Source organism: Scleropages formosus, chromosome 8 (genome assembly GCF_900964775.1).
Source record: "Scleropages formosus chromosome 8, fSclFor1.1, whole genome shotgun sequence".
NCBI classification, from domain to species: Eukaryota; Metazoa; Chordata; class Actinopteri; order Osteoglossiformes; family Osteoglossidae; genus Scleropages; species Scleropages formosus.
The window spans coordinates 8,059,064-8,079,042 of record NC_041813.1 but is presented as its reverse complement, the minus strand read 5'-3'; the positions used below and the strand labels follow the sequence as shown (position 1 = coordinate 8,079,042).

At 43.4% G+C, this 19,979-nt stretch overlaps 1 protein-coding gene across 6 annotated transcripts in view; it reads left to right on the top strand.

The window, feature by feature from the left end:
* Window positions 1-12,409, top strand: part of birc6 (baculoviral IAP repeat containing 6) — a 97,764-nt gene extending 85,355 nt beyond the window's left edge. For all 6 annotated transcript variants that reach the window (XM_018724909.2, XM_018724910.2, XM_018724906.2 and 3 more), the window contains exons 70-74: window positions 697-858; window positions 1,438-1,515; window positions 2,863-3,051; window positions 8,967-9,101; window positions 10,882-12,409. In XM_018724909.2, coding sequence (XP_018580425.1) covers window positions 697-858; window positions 1,438-1,515; window positions 2,863-3,051; window positions 8,967-9,101; window positions 10,882-11,061 — 744 coding nt within the window. In that variant the 3' untranslated portion in view covers window positions 11,062-12,409. The remainder of the gene's footprint in view (window positions 1-696; window positions 859-1,437; window positions 1,516-2,862; window positions 3,052-8,966; window positions 9,102-10,881) is intronic.
* The last annotated feature ends 7,570 nt before the right edge of the window (window positions 12,410-19,979 follow it).

The window sequence follows — 19,979 nt, the reverse complement described above, 5'->3', positions numbered from 1 at the left end:
AAACCGAAGTCTTGAATCCTGGCCTTAGTGGCAAGGTGAAAGGCATGGCATGGAAATGCTGCCAAAAGTTCTGAATAGATATAAGCATAACTTACGAAAAGTATAAATAAAACCAAGAAACTTTGTAAATCAACCAATTTAGAATTGAAATAATTTTTTTTTTTTTTTTTTTTAAATCCTTAAAAATTACTCTTCTTTTTGCAAGTTTTTATTTAGTTTAATAATTGTGTGATTACAAATTATTGAATAAGGGATAAACCTTTATGCAGCTACTCGTGTGGAATGTGACACATTAACTGTACTTCAGAATCACATGTCTGCATCCAAGTCTCATGTATGTAGCTTTGGAGAAAAGCATCTGCTGAATGAATTAATGTAAATGTAGTTTAAAGCTTTCATTTTCACTTTTTGGTAGCATTTTAATGTCAGAAGAACCTTGAGCAACTCTCAGGTTTATGGCTTAAAGGTCTGAATTCAACCTCAATAGAAGGTTGGCTGTTCTTTGGCATGACAGTTTCTCTTTTTAAGCTCAGATGCCTCCCAACATTTATTCTGAGGCTTTTTGTGTATACCCTATAATACCTCTTACAAAATATATTTCTTTACTGAAGGAGGCTGTACTCAAGGGGACGTTGACCACACTTGGGACTATGCCTTTTAAATGACCCTCTTAGCCCTGTGTTACCTTCCTTTCAGGTTCTTATCACAGGGCCTGCTGACACCCCATATGCAAATGGCTGCTTTGAGTTTGATGTGTACTTCCCACAAGACTACCCGAACTCACCTCCACTCGTCAACCTGGAGACCACCGGTGGACACAGCGTGCGCTTCAACCCAAACCTTTACAATGATGGAAAGGTGAGTCGCTTTGCAGCAAGAGCCATCGCCTACTTTTGGTTTTTGTGTTGATCATGTTGAACATATGATCCCACTTTTGGATGGTAATACCACTAGTATTGATGATAGTATTGAAGTTTAAAAGCTATAGTTGATGCATCTGTGGCATTTGGATGGGCCTCTGGTGTGATGTTTTGCTCCAAAAGCATTCTGGATAGAGAGAGCAACATGGTTATGTCAGACTCCAAAAGGTGGACTGCTGCATTCTACCTTTTATATTTGGGTATATAGATAAGTGAAGAGAAAAGAGCTTTCTCCCGTTGAAGGCGGCGAAGGTGCTTGAGCATGCCACATCTGCTTTTCTTCATTAGTAAGGCTCTGACAGGGAACATCTATTTTCATAATGGAAGGAGACAGCTGCTATAAGAATTACTGTGTGTTTTATAGATCCGAGCCACACTTCTGATGCTAGGTAAAACCTGCCTTTGCATTACTCAAAGAAAATAGCATTCACTGCTCGTGGTTGTTTGCCTGACACCAGCTACTTTTTTCGTTTTTCATTTCTGTGCATCTTCAGCTGTTATGAAATCTTTTTTTCAGGTGTGTTTAAGCATTCTCAATACTTGGCATGGGAGACCAGAGGAGAAGTGGAACCCTCAAACTTCTAGCTTTCTACAAGTAAGAATATAAGTAACAGAAATTTAAATAATGGATTTCGGGGCTCAGAAGATGCTTTCATCTACAAGTTTTTGTTTTAATTTTTTTTTTATGTAGCTTTCATGCTTTGTGGGCTCAGTTTTTTTTCTCTGAAGTTCTATGTTCTATATAACAAGCTCGCTGCCAACTTATAAAGCAGACATGCTCCAACATTGAATGAGCTCTGTGAAACTGGTACATGAAAGTGTATAGTAGTGTAATGTTTCTGACAGCAGCCAGCATAATAGATACGAGCTAGACTGTGCTAGCATGGGTACAGTGGTCAGAACTCGTGCAGCAGCACTTCACAGCCTTTGCCCTGGAGGGCATAATTACAGGTTCTTTTTGGACAACACAGAGTGCCAGTCTGTAGCTGCACCTCTGTTGGGAGACTTATCCGAGTGATGTCCTCCCACCTTATTTGCTGTTACTTTTGAATGGGTCTATTATTCTGTAGAACATAGCTGAAATATGCTGACAGAAGCTGGAGACCAAGCCTGCTATCTGGGCTTGCTGGGCCTCAGCCGCTACCTGGACAACCTGATTGAATCAGGCCTCTGTCTCCAAGGCCCATAGTTGTTGGTGTATGTATCAAGGTAATAAAGCTGTAAATCTCTGTCTAGAGGAGGGCTGAGAAGCCATGGGTCCCACAGGGGCAAGTGCAGGCTGCAGCGGCCCCCATCATTCCTGCTGCGCTTTGTCAACGGGTATTCCTCTGTTCAGTGCTGCTACTTAGTGTACAGCGCCCCCATTATATTTTAATTAAGGTCGCGTCCTCCTGCCCTTCTCAGAACATCTCCATTTCCCGCACTGCTGGCTGCCCATCCTGGCCCAGAGACTCAAAGCAGACTTGTGCACTGTGTGTATTGATCACCTTTGGAAATGGCCCTCTTTCAATTGCTTCACCGGGTTGTGGAGAGTTCATTGAGATGTTTCCCATTGATTATCATTCTAGTTAGCAAGTAAGATCGATAATGGAAATTGGGCCCAGAATGAAGGTGAAGCCTGATTCGGAGTAGAGTGCAAAAGGAGGCGGTGAACACGGCATCGGCATGTGCTGTGTCTGTCTGAAAGTTAATTGGCCTTCTCGGCAAAGTTAGGTGTTAAGTGTATATATAGATGGATTTCCTGTAGCCAGCGAGCAGATGTATTGAGCATGAAATTTAGATTGATCGCTTACATTTATTCTTGGAGATTTATTCAGGAGTAGGCTCCACCCCTCCTGTACCATGCGCCTTTTAATATTTGAAGCAATGCCAGTGTGAAGGTGAACTGCGTCCCAGGAACAGTGCCAGAATGTGACTGCTCTGTGTCGGCATACCTTTCCAGGTGCTGGTGTCGGTGCAGTCACTCATACTGGTGGCAGAGCCCTACTTCAATGAGCCTGGGTACGAGAGGTCGCGAGGCACACCCAGCGGCACGCAGAGCTCCCGGGAGTACGATGGTAACATTCGGCAAGCCACCGTTAAGTGGGCCATGCTGGAACAGATGAGAAATCCTTCAGCCTGCTTCAAAGAGGTAGGTTTTGTTGCCAGGAACGGTAACTTAGAATTTAGGCCTTTTTCAGTCGTTATGCAAAGAAAAACGTAGCGCAAAGAAATATATTTCCCCAACTTTTTTTTTTTTTTTTTTCCTGAGATGCTGTGTTTTGTTGAATAACCACTAACATTAATGTGAACTTAAATGTCAGTGATAGCACAGTGTTGTTGTGATTCATTCCTGTTAACATTTTGATTAATACCTTTGTGATTCAGGGCCATGTGTTAATCGTTATTTTTAAATAAGTGACATTTTTTGGTGCTCCTTTATTTCTGGCTATATGGGTGAATAAGATTCTGTCTCGGAAAGCCTTGCAGCCCTTCTGGAGTGCTGTACTTCTGCTTTTGATCACGGGGGGCAATTCTGTCCAGGGGCCTCTGATTAGATGTCATGTTTGTTTCGTTCATCTGTGTCATCGCTTTCTCTGGTAATGTGCAGCAGCACAGGCTGTTTCAGCTTGAGCAGCTGTCTGGGGAATGTAAAGGCCCCCTTGCCCGTAAACTATAGGGGCACAGGTTATTAAACAATCATCCAGTGTAGGAGAATATTAAACAGCTACAGGCAATAAATTCAGTGTTTATTAATATCCAGGTAGGTAATAAGTTCAGATTGCATCCGCGCTAGCCCCACAAGGTTGCAAATTCCCAGTGCCCTTGACGGGCGCCGGTACTGCCAACAGCAAGCGATCTGTCATGGGCACAGCCTGCAGAGCTGGCCAGATGGGCGGCAGGCTCAAATGTCCCATCCACAGTGCCCCTGTGGCGTGAGCCCTGATAAAGTCCCCAATTAATACAGTTAAAACTATTAAACTCCTTTTTTTTTGACAGGTCAGAGCGTTTATGCCTCTGTTTGTTAAATAATGTAAAATACATGCAGCAACAATTTTTTTTTTTTTTTCTTTCCTTAAAACCACTGCAGGATTTTTAGATTTCAAACATTTTCTGTTATCTGATTGGTATGGTATGTTAGTAGTTTTTCTGGAGATTGTAGTCTAATTGATTTTTTGGGTTTTTTTTTTTTTTTTTTTTTTTTTTTTTTTTTTTTTTTTTGCATGATATTGTGAAGTATAATCCAGATATTTTGTGTTTTGGCTAGGTACTGAATAATGTGTCAGTGTATTTCACATACAAACCCAAAGGGAAAGTCGGCATTGATTAAAATATTGTACTTGGGACTGAAATCCTGGATGAAAATACTGAATTCAATTAGATTCCCAGATGTTTGCTGTGTGCCAAGTCTCTTGGCTCTGCTGAATAATAATTCATTTTCCAGTCCTACCTGTAATCCCCACAGTAATCACTGCACTTCGGCTGGAGGCTTCACGCAAAGGCTTCTCTGCGAGGCGGTTTCAGTAGAGCCCCAGACGCCGCTGGCTCAGCAGAGCATTTCCCGTGGGCCCTCATGCTGGATCTCTTGAGTGGTACTACTGGCCACTAGTCAAAATGAAAGTCATTCAGATACCACGCAATAGTGTAAACCTGTCTCCACGTATGCAGTCTCACCCATGCCAAATGGCTTTGAACGTTGTCAGGTGTGGTCGCCACCTGATAACTTCCAGATGCATTTCTCCAGATCCTCAACCACAAAGGAGACACAGTTCTGCGCTGAGCCAATAGTCATCCTATCTTGCCTATAGTCACTATACATGTACATTACGTTACATTTATTCATTTGGCAGACGTACATCTCATAGAAAATTCAAATTGTGCATTACATTAGGAGAAAGAGGCATAGCTGCAGAGGTGTGATCCTTAAGCACAGTTAGTTTCCTTCACCACATGCAGCGACGTTCATCGCACAAGTAGCTGCATAAAACTTTACCAGACTCACAAAAACTACTTACTCACAAAACTCTGCTTGCCTTCGTAACATTCTCAGTCTCCGTTGGCACCCTCCGTAAGATCATGTTTAGTTTTTCCTCAGATCTTGAATAAGGAGTCCACAGAGCAGGTGCTTTGACTCGGGTATTGTGCGTGTGTTTGAATGTAAGCCTATTCATGTGACGATGGCTGGCATAGTGCTATGAGAATAGTGATCAGGCCCAATTCTCCACTGGAATTAGCATTTGATGTTCATCTGGACCATAGAAGGTAGCTAGCAGTGTGTTACAGGCAAGTCCTGGAAATGACATTGTGGGATACTCCTATCGAACTCTGCTTCTGAACCAGATCACTGCACCTGAACTAGAAACAGCAAGTACTCATGAGTGCCTCCCAAATACTGCCTGAATGCTTTCTGAAATTCATTTAGGTTCCTGTAACATTCTTGTCAGGGCCAGGAGGCGCACAAGTGAAAAGACAATGGCATGAAATTGATGGAGTAGGTCCCTGCCGTCTCAGTGTATCTTATGTGAGACTAACAGGGCCAAGGGGCACTTTCTCCACATTCCCTCCAGCTTTGTTAGATTTAAAAAAAAAAAAAAAAAAGATTCATATCTATTTTTTTACTATTAAAAACTTGAATAATATGAGGGAGATTCCAAGTGAGCTGACAACAAACAAGCTAGTCACTGAAATAGATGCTGGCACATGGGAGCGGGAAGAGTGTGCCAGTGCTCTTGCTTCTGCAGCCAGATTGTCCTGTAACTTGATCTTGATGCTGTTCAAAGTTGCACTTCACGTTGGGTTGAGAACTTTTATGTCTCCAGAGTGTTGTAGGAAGACTGCAGGTTGAGCTTTCCTTTCTTCATGTTGGTCTTATCAAGACTCTGTTGACTGCATCCACTATTAGGCCTCTCTGTTATACCACGCCTAATACACCATATGCGCTTTTAAATTAAGGCAAGTCAGGTATAAAGACCGTTATAACAGCCACACAGCTCTTTCCTTGAATGAACCACTACATGCATTTTGTTGCATTATTCTGTATTTATTTGTTAAGCAGATATGGTCAAGAAAGACCTTTTAGGTCTACAATGACTCATATTGCACGTTATATAAGTTGTTAAGGCAGCTGTACCCGTTAGAGCATGCAGCAGCAGGGTCTGAGGAACCAGGGCTGTGACCAGGGCCTCAAAGAGGAGGCATTGACTCTTGTTTCCATGGCAACAGTCGCAGGGAAATTGATAGCGTTTCCCTCTTGCTCCCTCCCCACACCAAGCTGGGTGACTGTTACCCCTGCCTTTTGCAGAGAGGCGCTAACGTGTCATTCAGAATTACGCACCAGTGCTTTGAAATTTCTTGCCAGAGATGTAGAGTACAGGAGATGGCCCATGGACTGAAGGTGGTGGTGTGTGAAGGGTCCTTCACAGTTTACAGGCTGTGTTGGAGACCTGCAGTGGAAGGCTGATTTGTGCCTCACCCCCCTCAACAGTCATCACTCTGTTGCTTCATGCAAAAATCAGCCAGTGATTTACCTGTGATCCTTATGGTCTTTGTTTCCAGAGACCAGACAATGCCATCTGTGCAACAAGCCCATGCAGCTCAAGGCAAGAAAGTTCTCTCTGCATCAGGGAGGCCTTCTCAGCTAGGACTGTACTCAACTCCCTGTACCTAACCATGCCTATCTCTGAACAGTGGTTTGATCTTTTTACCATTCCTCTTAAACTGTTTTTCCCCCAATGGTTGTGAGCGCACTGACATTTTAATATGATTTTAAAGTGCCTCTCTTAGTGGGTAGTGTAAATTACTCAGTGTCTGGAATTTGGGTTTGGATGTGAGGTCAAATCCAGCTGAGTCTGTCTGGAGTATGCATGTTCTCCCAGTGTTCGTATGGATTTCCTCCCACAATCTAAAGAGAAGTTTCAGCTAAACTGAAGACTGTAAACTGCCCTTAATGTGTGTAACCGTGACTCAGTGAGTGTCTGTAATTGCCCTGCGATGGACTAGCATCCTGTCCAGGACTCTTCCTTAGCTTCCACAGTAGGCTCTGGACCACCACAAACCTGCACTAGAAGAGTGGTTATTGCTTATGGATGGGTAGAGTTGTGTATGTCTAAAATAATGATTTTTTTTTTTTTTTTTTCCTTCTTTTGTATTTGGCAGCTGATTTTTTTCCTCTTCCTAGGGAAGGGGTTTCCATGCTTTGCGACCATTGATTTGTCTACCTGGCAGTTGGGTTGAGTCACACCCTGTCTCAATTCTGGACTGAGAACACGTGACTCAGACTTTGCGAGCACGTGTTCACATCGCGTATTACTTGAATGCTGCGTTCCCAACTCTCAAGTTCAATTTAGACATCACTGCAGTTCAGAGTTATGTTTTAAGGTCAGAAGAAATGAGTGTTCAGCATCAAATTCCATCTCCTAACTGGCAGCAGGGCCACGTAGGCTTATAATGCAGCTCAGATGGCTGAAGGAGTAGTGAAGGACAGAGGGAGGAGGAACTCTTTAATAGCAGGCCAAATGATTCCTACCTGTCCTTGGCTTCTTATGCCTCCGGAATATTGAGGAGTGGGGATTGTTCAGCAACTGTCTGGACGTGCATTTAATTCCATCCAGAGAAGACTGTCGTGAGGCTCCTGTATAACTCAGCCTGTAAAGACGCTGCTCGACCAGTGTGTCCCATTGCAGGTTACATTTCTGTTATGGGATGGGAAAGTTATACATCTCTATGACAGGTCGAAGTTATGCTTGTTTTTGGTCACACGCTTTTAATATTCTTGTTCTGTTATAGCAGTACTAGCACATCACATTTTGGTGTACATAAGTAACTGTGCCAAAGCTCGTGATTGTAAAAACCTGGTAAAAGAGAACATTAATCTCTCACATCGTGACCTTGAAATGTTTTTAGTAATCGGCACAGGAAAATTGGGTACCTCATCAGAAATGACTGAAGCATCTTAAATGAGCACAAGTTTAATTTTAAAGATTGATCTCAGTAATAATAACAAATGGCCAAAGTTAGTAATAACTAATCCAGAAACAGTGGGTGTGAATTGGGACATGGCAAGCAGTTGCTGCATCCCAAATCAACTGCCTGGAGACTGTTGCTAGGAAGCAAAAAGGAATCAACATCGCTCACTGAGTCTCATTTGGGCCGCAAGTCTGCAGCAGTAAGACGGGGTACGTGTGGCAGCCGATGGCCCCGTTGGGCGTGGCCCCTCGTGACTCCGTCGAAGTTTTGAGCTGGTGATTGACGTGCGGTCTCCAGGGGAAGGGGCTAAACGGCGTGCCTGCCTCTCGGGTACCCCAGTTGGAAGGCAGGTGTCCCAGTTCCTGAAGTGCCGCAGTAGTGCAGAGTCACCAGCAGTAAGGAGCAAGCAGACAGGTTCCTGTAGGGCTGCAGGCCCCGTGCCTCCTATTCCACCCGCAGTCTCAGACATCTCCCTAAGCTGACAGGAACAGCTCTGCTTGGACACAGTTATGATGCCAATAAAACATTCTTCTGCATACCTTTTAAGTCTCATGGTTCAGCTCCTTGTTTTGTGTGTTTTAGTGGATACAGTGAATTTATCGCTTTCGTAATTAAGGCACTGTGAGAAAGAGTAGTTTGTCCCGGACTCAGGTGGATTGTAGAACCAGTCCACAAACTAAAGAGGAAGTCTTGGTTTACTGGAGTGCTCTGCACTTCAAAGAAGCTTGTTTAAAATCCACATAGAAATGGTCAGTTCTGCAACTTGGAAGATGTAAGACGAGCTCCCTCTCTAGCTGTGGCTGTAGGAACGTGGAGGTGCGTTTTCCTTTTGAAAGCGCCATGTTCTCTGTGGTTTAAGGTTGCCCATTGGCCTCTCTCTTCTGCCGAACTAATAGTAGCAATGAGGTTTTGCGCACAGCTTGTTGTGGTTGCTCTTGTCTGAAATGGTACCTTTTGATTGGTAAGAACTACTTGTGTTGAAGGGTATGGTGCAGTGTGGCCCCACCGAAGCTTCGGCTGGCTGAGATTTGCAAACGTGTGCATTGCGTTGTTGCTGGGGTCTAACTGCCCTTCGTTCTCTTCACTCCTTCCCGCCACCAGGTAATCCATAAGCACTTCTACCTGAAGCGGGCTGAAATCATGGCGCAGTGCGAGGAGTGGATCGCAGACATCCAGCAGTACAGCAGCGACAAGAGGGTGGGCCGCACTATGTCCCACCACGCAGCAGCACTAAAAGTAGGTCCTTACCTCTACACGTCACATCCGCTGTCCGGCACTGAGGTTGCACTTTTTCTCTTCCGTCTTGATTCTTTCATAGCTGCCAGTGTCATAAGGCGGCACCATTCTTTTAACACAAACACGATAAACACCAGTGATTTCTTGGTAAATCCATTTGTTAAAATTTGCTTTTAAACAATCAACACGTATTGTGTGGTAGGGCGGTAGTAATCGTTCCGGCAACCAGGAGATTCGTGTCAGACGCAATGTGACAATGGCATTGTTTTCCTCTTAAGAGTTTTTTTTTTTTTTTTTAACTTTAATTTCTGCTTTTCCTTTCATAATTGTGTCCATTTTACTAGTTGACATTTTCAGTTTTTCTTTTGGGTTGGTAAACAGAATGGCACAAAAGAAACACCATAATGAAACATGAGATCGCCGCAGAAATAGTAACAGCTTTGCTGGGGAACTCCATCTCTAGCGACATTGCCGAACGCAGGATACACGTGAACTTAGAACTCACTCGATGTAGATGCCAAGCTTTACATCCAGTGTGTGTTTGTCCGAAAGTGTTTAAATTGAGCTCTCGATGTATAATTGTCATTAGCGTTATGTTCTAAGCGTGTGTATTTATCCAAAGCGAATCGCTTGTGGTCCCAACAGCCTTGTAGCAGTAGTTTAGTCTGTCGGCTGAAAACGCTCTAAGGAGCCCTAGATCCCCGATGCACACTTCTTCAGTACGAGTGCTTCTGGAAGGTATTGGGTGGAAACCAGAGCCTCGTGAGCCTAGGCCTGAAGCAATGGATTAGGCTCTACTGACCAGGGCGTACCCAGCAGCTGATGCCTCCAGCGTGGGACAGGGCTGTGGAGGATCTCTCAGTAGTTTGCTCCAGGCGATGCCCTGGACCCTCTTTTAGGCTCACGGCCAGTTTGCTCCACAACCCCCTTTCAGTACAGAATCCCTCAGCAGCAGCAGCAGCGGCAGCTCACCCGGCTCATTCAAATGGCCAAGCAGCACCGTGTGCAACCCCCATCCAGTCTGCCGTAGAGCTCTCTTAAACTGTGTCTGAATCAGCCACTCAGGATGCATCCCTTCCACTTACATAACCTGACAGTTTTGATCCATGTAGCCGTCTTGCTTTTTTCAGACTCTGGGGTGAAAGGAAGGGGTGGTGTGGGGAGAAGGTGTGTGCATGTGGGAGGGACAAGATGAGGTGGTTTGTAAAGATTATATCCCAACATCTAATTTGCTCAACAAAAAAGGGTACGATCAACATATAATTTGCAGCAAAGCTCCTGAGTTGTAAATAATGGCATATAAATTATTTTTAATCAAATTATTTTTTATTTTTTTTAAACATCTTTCACGCAGCAGGTGTAGTAAATGGCAGGAGTAGCCTTTTATTACCGTGCTCTTCTAGGTGTTTGTCGCCTTATGATTTGCCAGATTTGTTTACGGAGACCAAGGTTCGTCTCAGTATTAAAAGTTGAACGGTCAAGTATTGATCACCTGTGAACTGACGAAATGCACATCGTTAACAAATGAGACAAGGACCGAAGTAATTTTACTGCTGGTTTATGGGTCAGGGTTAGTATGCAAAAGGAAACTAGATGGAATTGCCCTGAAATGCTTCATATGCAGGACATGTTTTAAGAAAAGGTTTTGTTTAATGGCGGCAATAATGCTCTACCATAGCAGACACTGTTAAAAGCTGTAATTAAACACTGTGTATCAAGGGCTTTGGCCCTCAGCTGCAGGAGTTGACCCCAGTGTTGTGCCCTCCCTCGTCCTCTGCAGAGGCACACAGCACAGCTGCGTGAGGAGCTGCTCAAGCTGCCCTGTCCCGATGGCCTGGAGCCCGACGGGGAGGAGTTCTCAGAGAAAAGCTCTGCCCTCATGGTTAAGGAGTCGCCCAACCAGGACACGGAGAAGCCGAGCAGCAGCCAGGACGCGCACTGCAGCGACAGCCAGCTTTGAGCTCCGTGCACTCCCCTCATGACTATCATGATTATTAAATAGACTTGACGGCTTTGAAGCACAAGCCAACATTTTGTCAATATTTGTATGTAAGAATCTAATGTAATAGCCTAAAATAGAGAAGAAAGAAAATGAAGACAAACCGCTAAAAAAAACAAAAAAAAAAAAACCCCTGAAACTATGCTATGCCCTTAAGGAAATACCAACGACAACCAACCAACCTTTTATTTACCTGTAAAAGAGTGTAAACTTTTTTGTGCTTTTATTTTTCAATTGTGAAATAACCACTGATTGGTATGTTATTAAACTTGTTTATGTATACATGACAGGAAATCACAATATATAAGGGAACTACCTTTAGAAAAGAATGTTTACTGAATGTTAATTTCCATTTTGACTGTTAGCGCAAGAACAGTTGTAACCAAGAATATACTGGTCATTCTTTAAGAATACTATTTAAAAGAGAACCACACATACACTTTCTTCGATTTGGAAAACTTCTGGTTTGCCCATTTACATTGCATTTTTGATTTCTACAGAATTCTGTAAACTTCAATAAAGGCTTAAATGGACATTCTTTATTGCTATGATTACTTGTTACCTCTCACAGGCTGGAGTAGATGTCTAATGAAATGCATACTAATTTTTTTTTTTCTTCACTAATTTGAAATGCAACTTGAATAAATGCAACCTGTTTTTCTTTGCTTGGACGTATGGATCCTGGTACTCGGGTGTAGGCATGGTGCGTGTGGCTGCCGGTGAGGACGAAGCGTGTGGGGAAAGCCTGTGGCTATGCTTTTCGGTTCGCTTCGCGAAGCCCCTTGCAGTTGCCGCCCACCAGCAGGGCTGCACGCAGCACTGGCTATAGCCACTCTTCCTTTTGACAGATTGTCAGCTCTTCCTGTGCATTGATCATTTTGCCCCCCTTTTGCCAGAAACTTGTATTGTGGGAGCTTTTTTTATTTTTGGAGTGCGCACATGGGGCAGAGATGCATGTTGGCAGGACGTGACATGAAATTTTAAATGGAATTGAATGGAAACGAATATTTCTGAACCGTTTGGACTTTGGCCTCTCATGACAGATTCAGTACTAATCCATAGGGAAGATTGCTTGAAACAACTTGAAAAAGGGTGGTTTTTACGTTTTTGCACAGCTGCTGAATGCAAGTCAGCTTTCTGTGGAGAAGTACTATGGTAACGATCTGACTGTGGGGTCTGAACACATCTTTAGCAGTGGACTATGTGTTCTGCATTATTTAATCCCTCCCCTGTTTTGTTATACCACCTTTACATGTGTAAGAGTGTAATAAAATGTATTTTATTAAATGGATGCTTTTCACAATACAGAGCATAAGAACTGGCAGTCCATTTCTTTTTTCACAATGATTCTCTATGCTCACATTAATGCAAGGTGCCAGTAGGTCTCGGAGGATGCTAGTTGATGGTACGATCGCATCGTGCTAGCGGTTCACATTACACATCCGCAGACGCTTCACATTCGTAATAGTTTATATTCGTCTTGAAAAACTGAGCGACTGCAAAATTAGAACGATGGCTTCCAAAGGTCACATCACATGGCCATCAGCTTCAGTCCTATGCCGTTTCTTCTCTCTGAACTCACGAAGGCGCTCGGCAATGCGTGTCGTATGCTGCCCCATCCTGTGAAATTACTTCCCTTAAGCTGAAAACTCGTGTTAATACATTAGTTATGGACTTATATATCGTAACACTAGCGAAGTCCTTGAAAATAATGTTGCGAGCTCTGATGTCTAACACGAGATCCATGTTCCGTCAATGTAGCCATGAATGATTTAGCTTACACTGTACATCTTTAAAAAGTACAGTATAGTTCCTTCTTCCGGTTAGTTTTGTGCTGTAACGAAATCCAGCTCAAAGAGTCTTTCTCCAATCTACCTGCAAGACGTTAGCCCGTCGGCTTCTCACTGCGGCATTTTTTTTTTTAAACGGCTCCCTGGTTACTTTCTCGTGGTCGTGCATTAATATGCAGCCACAGTGGGCATTGTGCTCTTTGTGGAGCTGCCTCCGAAATCCATACGATAGTAACACGCCTTGACGCGTTACTCGAAACGGGGCCGTTTCGTTGAACAGCCGAAACAACTGCCTGCTTTCTTCAATCACAAGGTGACTCGCACTGCGCTGCCACTTCTCAGACTCCTCTGCTCCCGTCGAGGAGGGAGTCACTTTGAGAATCTGTGACAGCGCTGGTTCGGCGAGCTCAGATACGTAGGGATTACCCCCCGCACACACGATACAGTGTAGATACACATCTGCGGTTTATCCTAGACCTCTGCATTATTCATCCCTTTTTTTTTTTTTTTTAAGACTCCCTGACAAACTTGAAGAAGAAAGGGAAGCGGTGGAAGATGCTTCTGTAGCGGCGAAGGCCACATCTACACGAGCTGGAGCTGTAACGTTCAGCTTCATTCTTAAGGGACTAAGAAGATGCAATAAACACAGGACTATGTTCATCGTGCTCTTCCAAGTAAGACAGATTATTTCTCTGCAATACTCCACGGCATTATTTTCAGAATGCCTGGGACAGCACATGAAATTAAATGTAGGAAATTCTAGATTACAGGTGGTCCCCGACTTACGATGGGGTTACGTTCCGCGAAACCCACTGTAAGTCGAAAATATCGTAAGTCGAAAATTTTTTTAATACGCACCTCTGTGACAGACTGGAAGATGTGGATCGCTGCATCGCGAGAGAGTATCGCACCACATATCGCTTGCTTGGGGAAAAAAAATCAAAATTCGAAGTACGGTTACTGCTGAATGCCTATCGCCAGCTCACCATCATAAAGTCAAAAAAAATCGTTAGTCGAACCATCGTAAATCGGGGACCACCTCTATAAATCGATTTTCTGAGTTGCAAAAGAAGCTGATTCTTTACGGCAGTCATTCTATATATTATGTAATTCATAAATACGGAATTCATGTTCGCCTACGTGGTCCTGTTAGTTAACCTCACACACCGATCACTGTTTTCCTATCGCACGTTTAAAGAATCGATATGTGCTCCCTGCATCATACGGTCGAGTACGATCCAGTGCTTGTCAGTGCATTGACTGAGATTTCCTGTCATCAGGGAAGCACAACCATGTCCCAGGAGTTACCTTTAGCTCAGGCAAGACTGTGCAACCCACCGGGACATGTGCCTACAGAAAAACAAATCAGACGGAGACGGATAAAGGAGGTTTTCGGTGTAGGCGCGATCTTTGCGAACACACACCACGAAGAGGAAAGAGTCTCGTGAGAAATCTTTTCCATCCGTAGTTTTCCTGGAGGACAGCCGTGGAGTGACATGCAAAGGCGATTCAACACGTCCCTTATCGTCACAGCAGGTGTTTTTCCGAAGGGAAACGTTGGAATATGTATCCTTGTAGGATGGCCTAAAGTCACGGCTTTAATTTTATTTCCTGTAACACGTTAATTATCTTTTGAGAATGAACGGCGTATTGTTTGGATGATCTGCAAATGGGTTTTTAATCGCTCATTTTCAATGATTAGTACGATTAGCACGAAATCTACTGATAATTTGTAGGACAGAATGCAGAATATATGTTTTAATTGCTGCAATTTCATTTCTTTATAGAAACAGGGACCCTTCCCTGTAATTATCACACGACTAAGTGAATAATTACATTTCAATGCGTTCCAAAGTCTGACTAAAGCTATCGTTACTGTTAATGTCGGTCGTAGTCACTAAAAAAATTGTAACGTCCCTGTCTCTGCCCTATTATTTACCATAATGATATTGTATTTACGCTTATTTACATTTACATTTATTCATTTAGCAGACGCTTTTCTCCAAAGCGGCGTACATTTCATAGAATTTTTTTTTTGTTTTCGAAAAAAAAACTAAAAGACAACTGTTTTCCAAACTTTTTTTTTTTCTTCATTTTGCTATTTTTTCAGAAAGGTAACCAGCTGAAACAGAAGTTAAAGTCTTAATCTGTTCATGCTCTGCATGCTGTTGAAGCTTCTGTCTGGAAAATTTACATTACATACTTTTTCTCCAAAGCTACTTACAATGTTAAGGTCACAATTATTACATGCTTATAATCATTTACCCATTTGTACAGCTGGCTAATTTTACTGGAGGAATTTAGGGTAAGTCCTATGCTCAAGGGTACTACAGCCAGAGGTGGGGATCAAACCTGCGACCTCTGGGTCCAAAGGCATTAGCTCCAATCACTGCACTACCAGTCCCTGTTAAGATTAATAAATTTATCACAGCAACTCAGCATACACACATAATGTTTCTCAGATCTGCTTTGTCCGACAAAGTACAGTTCGGACATGGAATATACTCATATCACAAAATGAAAGACACTTCAACAGCTCATGAAAATATGCATAATTTGTTCCTACATCAGGCTTCTTGTTCAGCACCACAGCATTGTTGCAGGTTACGTGGTCCTTTTCTTCCACAGCAGGTATTTTATTGAGCATTGCAGCTTGTATCAGACATTTTGGTACACAGATACACACTTTGTGCCTCGAACCCAACAGGTTTTCGTTCTCTCAGTGATGTCAGTGTGGCTATTTTCTGACAAAATCTACTGTATTAATCTCTGCTTAACCCATAACCTTATTTAGACGGGTATGTGCCTTTCCAAGTCTTGTTCGGTCCGTTGAATTTACCACGGGTAGATGCCAAACTGGATGTACAAACATCTCAAAAATGATCAATAAATGAGATGCCCCTGGGGTACATTTCAAGTGTCATAGCAAAGGGTTTGAATAATTATATCAATGAGATATTTCAGTTTTTCATTTTTAGTAAATTAGCAAACATTTCTTTAAAATCCTCTTTTTGGTTTGTCATTACGGGGTACAGGCAGACCCGGAGTTACGAACGTCCGACTTACGTACAACCTATAGTTACAAACCGTCCCGCCGTAAAGCCTACTATAGTAAAAATTTGAGTTGCATACAATGATTCGTAATAATAAACGGGCACTACTTTGCGACGCCCATCAAAACACGCATCTACAGCGGTTCGTCGCTCGTGGGTGGGGCGCGTGAGCCCGAGGTAGGACAAAGAATTCCTTCTTTTCAGTTGGACCACGTTGCTGTTAAATGTCTCGTATGTTACTGTATTTGCCTTTAATTTTTTTGTTGTTTTTACCCTCCTAACCATGGCACCAAAGCGCAAATGTGACGCAAGTTATAGCGATGCATCAAAGAAAAGGAAAATGATCACGACTGAAACTAAAATGGAAAAAATAAAGCAATCGGAAAAAAGTGAAACGCCAGCAAACATTGCAAAAGCGAACATTAAAGTTTCTTTAATGTTCTTTATACCCACACACACACATTCTCTCTCTCCTCCTCCTCTCTCTATTATAAATACTGTAGTAATATTTATAATTATTATGATTATTATTATTATTATTACATCTTTACATTGTATTATTATTATTACTCTATTGATATATTAAAGATGTTTTAGCGTATCTGGAAGTGTTTCCTCAGTGTTTTTTATGCATAGAAACGTACACGATATAAGATATACTAAGACAAACATTTGACTAAGTGACGTTAGACATGAACTGTACCTAACTGTTATGACTTGCGTACAAATCCGACTTAAAGACAGACTTAGGAACGGAACTCGTTCGTAATCCGAGGACTGCCTGTATTAAGTGTTCATTGAAGAGGCGGTAAAAAATAAATTTAACATAAGGCTGCAACATAAAAATGTGAAAATAGTGAAGGTGTCACGTCCACGCCCACAACTCAATCGACAGCACCTGACTCCAGTTCAGCACCTACCCTTTAAAAGACGCTCCGCGACTCCCAGACCTTTGCGGAATCTCGTCAGGGACAACCGTCCCCTGTGACACTTCGTTCACAAGCATCGCTAGCTCTTCGTTCACGTCCTCCGGTTTCTGACTCTTCGCTTCATTTCCCGACCACGTCCACGGATCCTCCTTCCTGTCCTGTTCGCCGTTCGACCGACCCTTCGCTAAGTCGCCTGACCTCGTCCATGGATCTTCGCTCTGACCCTGACGGCCAATCGACTGACCCTTCGCCTGTCCCCGACACCGAGAACTCGCCTCGTCCCTCGTCTCCGGACGGACGACGCTGCACTTGGGTCCAGTCGTCCCAAGCCCCTATGTTTCTCGTGACAGAAGGGGTCTGAATACTTTCTGACGGCACTGTGTATTACAGCTTGAAATAATGGTTTCTGTACTTAATTATTTGTGAATGAAATTTTTTTTTTTTTGTTTAGCTGATGCTTTTCTCCAAAGCAACTCGCAATGTTTTACCCATTTATACAGAAGGCTTCTTTTTACTGGAGTACTGCGGTAACGCAATCCATTCTTTATTCACCTGAGGCCTTTGATACAGTCGGCAATTCGACCAAGCAATTTTACATAGAGCAATACACACCATAACAATAGATACCCAGGAACTTCTACACACTGAAATAAATGACAAGCGACATGAAGCTTCAGCAAACTACAATAACATTAAAGCTGCTCTACAAAAATATATGTTTAACTACAGAAAAGTTCAGGAAAAAAATTAAAGGCAATTGAATTGCAGTTCATTTGCCTCAACCCAGCATCTGAACAATGGAAGAGCGATCCAAACGGTAATCATAAAATGTGATATTTTCAGTGATATCTAAGCAGAAAATAACGAAGCAATTATAACATTATGCTTGAACTGATAATGGAATAAGGATCATTTTCCTTTAGTTCACTCTCCAATTAAAAATACAATTACGGCAAGCCTCTGAAGGTCAATACATTAGTCAAATTATATCCAGACAGGGATTTATATCTGATCTGTTACTGTTCAGGGAGATAGTATAGGAAAAATTATTTCTGTGGATTACATCCTGCAAATGTGTCTTAGAAGACAATTTGTTTAGTGGCAAAACTCATGGGAAAGGGCCAGCTTGCATGCTGTCTGTAGTGAGGATTATTCCTATTTTGAGGACACGGTCACACCAAATGAAACATTTAGACGCAGTGGTCACTGGTGCAGTTTACTCTTGCGGGAAAGCATTGTTTGGCTGGGAGGTCCATAGTTCCCGGGGGGTTGCGGTGGCACGGCGGGGTGCCTTGCGATGGAGTGGCGTCCCGTCCGGGGTGTGTCCCCTCCCCCTCCAGCCCCGCGCCCTGTGTTGCTGGGTTAGGCTCTGGCTCGCCACGACCCCGCTTGGGATAAGTGGTTTCGGCGTGTGTCTGTCCGTGCTTTTTCACATCTGAGAAGTGCCTGGGCTCCTTGGCCTGTCCGATGAGGGGACCCGCCGCTATATGCGCCAAAGGAGAGTACAGTTGCCAAGGAAGCCACATTCAGCTGTTCCTCCTGGATATAGAGGGATTTAATAAGAAGCCCGGAAGCTGAACACCCACGACAACAGCAGTCCAAACACATGTAATTTAGTGTGCACTATGTTGTCATCTCCCTCAGCAAAAACCTTCCTTTTCTCAGCGCAACTTTTGTTGCCGCCGCTTTGCAGGAGCTGAACACATAGCAGAAGGGAGGTAGGGGTTTCATGCGTTTTTAATGCTCCTTTGTTCAGCTACAAAGCACCGAGCTCCAGCTCTCAGTGGCGAATTACACGGCCTTGCATGCTCCTTGGACATTGAAATCACCTCCTCCACGAGCATGAAATACGGTTTGCGAAAGTGTTTCCGAGCAAAGAAAAAAAAAAGTTACCGAAGAAACATTTCCCGAGCAGAACACGGAAACACTTTTAATCATTTGTGTGCTTGACAGTAAATCAGAGATCAACCCTGAGGGAAAAACACCCGATGCTATTTGAAAAGCGTGTACTTTTTTCGAACTCTGAACATTTGGAAATAGCCCCCTGAAGATCCTTCAGCTTGCTAGGGACGACCGCAACGTACACAAGCCCTCCTTTTAAATGTCACGCTTGAATGGGAGGCGAGAACGGTAAAGGAAGACAATAAGTAAGAGAGAGAGGGTCTGAGGAGGAGAAAAGAACAGGATAAATTCTCTGCACATTCAAAGATAATAAAAAAAAAAACCCAGCAACGAGCTCTATTGATGCACCATCCTGCTTCTAGGGTTTTGAATCATTTAGATGTTTTTGTCTCATGTCAAATCTCAGCCTTAATCACTGATGCTGTCTCCTGCAGATGTGTACGATACACTCTCCGTGGAGTAAACCAATAACTGGGGAACGGCGAGAAGGTCAGAGCGGAGATCATTTTCATTAAACTCAAGTGCAGCGTGAAGTCTTTTCTCTACGGGGGAGCTCTCTTTAAGACCTCTCCTTCAGTTTTGCTGCACTCCTGCTGAGAACGGCAGCCGAACAGGTGGGGGAATCGATGTGCACGGTTACGTTCTCCATTGCTGCTCTGATTCCATGAAAACCTGCAGCCCACGCAGAGTATTTATGGACGTGCTCAACAATGTGAGTAGCAGACAGGTGTGCTGGACATACGTATCCCTTTGTCCTCTGGGAAATATCATGTAGCCTCCTAGGGCAGGAAAGAAAGAAAGAAGACAGCAAACAGAAACAGCTACCAATGAAAAAAGTTCTTTTAAAGCACGTTTTTTGATTTTATTAAGAAGGTTCTATGAATGGAGGGTGCAGTGGGTTTGGCTGGGGCCTGCTTTGTGGTGGGTCTGGGGTTCGACTCCTGCTTGCGGTGGACTGGAGTCACGTCCGGGGTGTGTCCTCTCCCCCTCCAGCCTTGCTCCAGTTTGCCAGGACAAGCGGTTGTAGACATTGTGAGTGCATGTGAGTGATTTTATGAATGTGTAGAACGCACCATTATGGCATTTGCTACATTTCCTCAGTCACCTTTAATAAAATCAATCACTATTTCATGGAAAGAAAGAACCGATTCCACATAAGCCAAATCGTGAAACAATCAACCTATATAACCTTGTACGCAGATCCG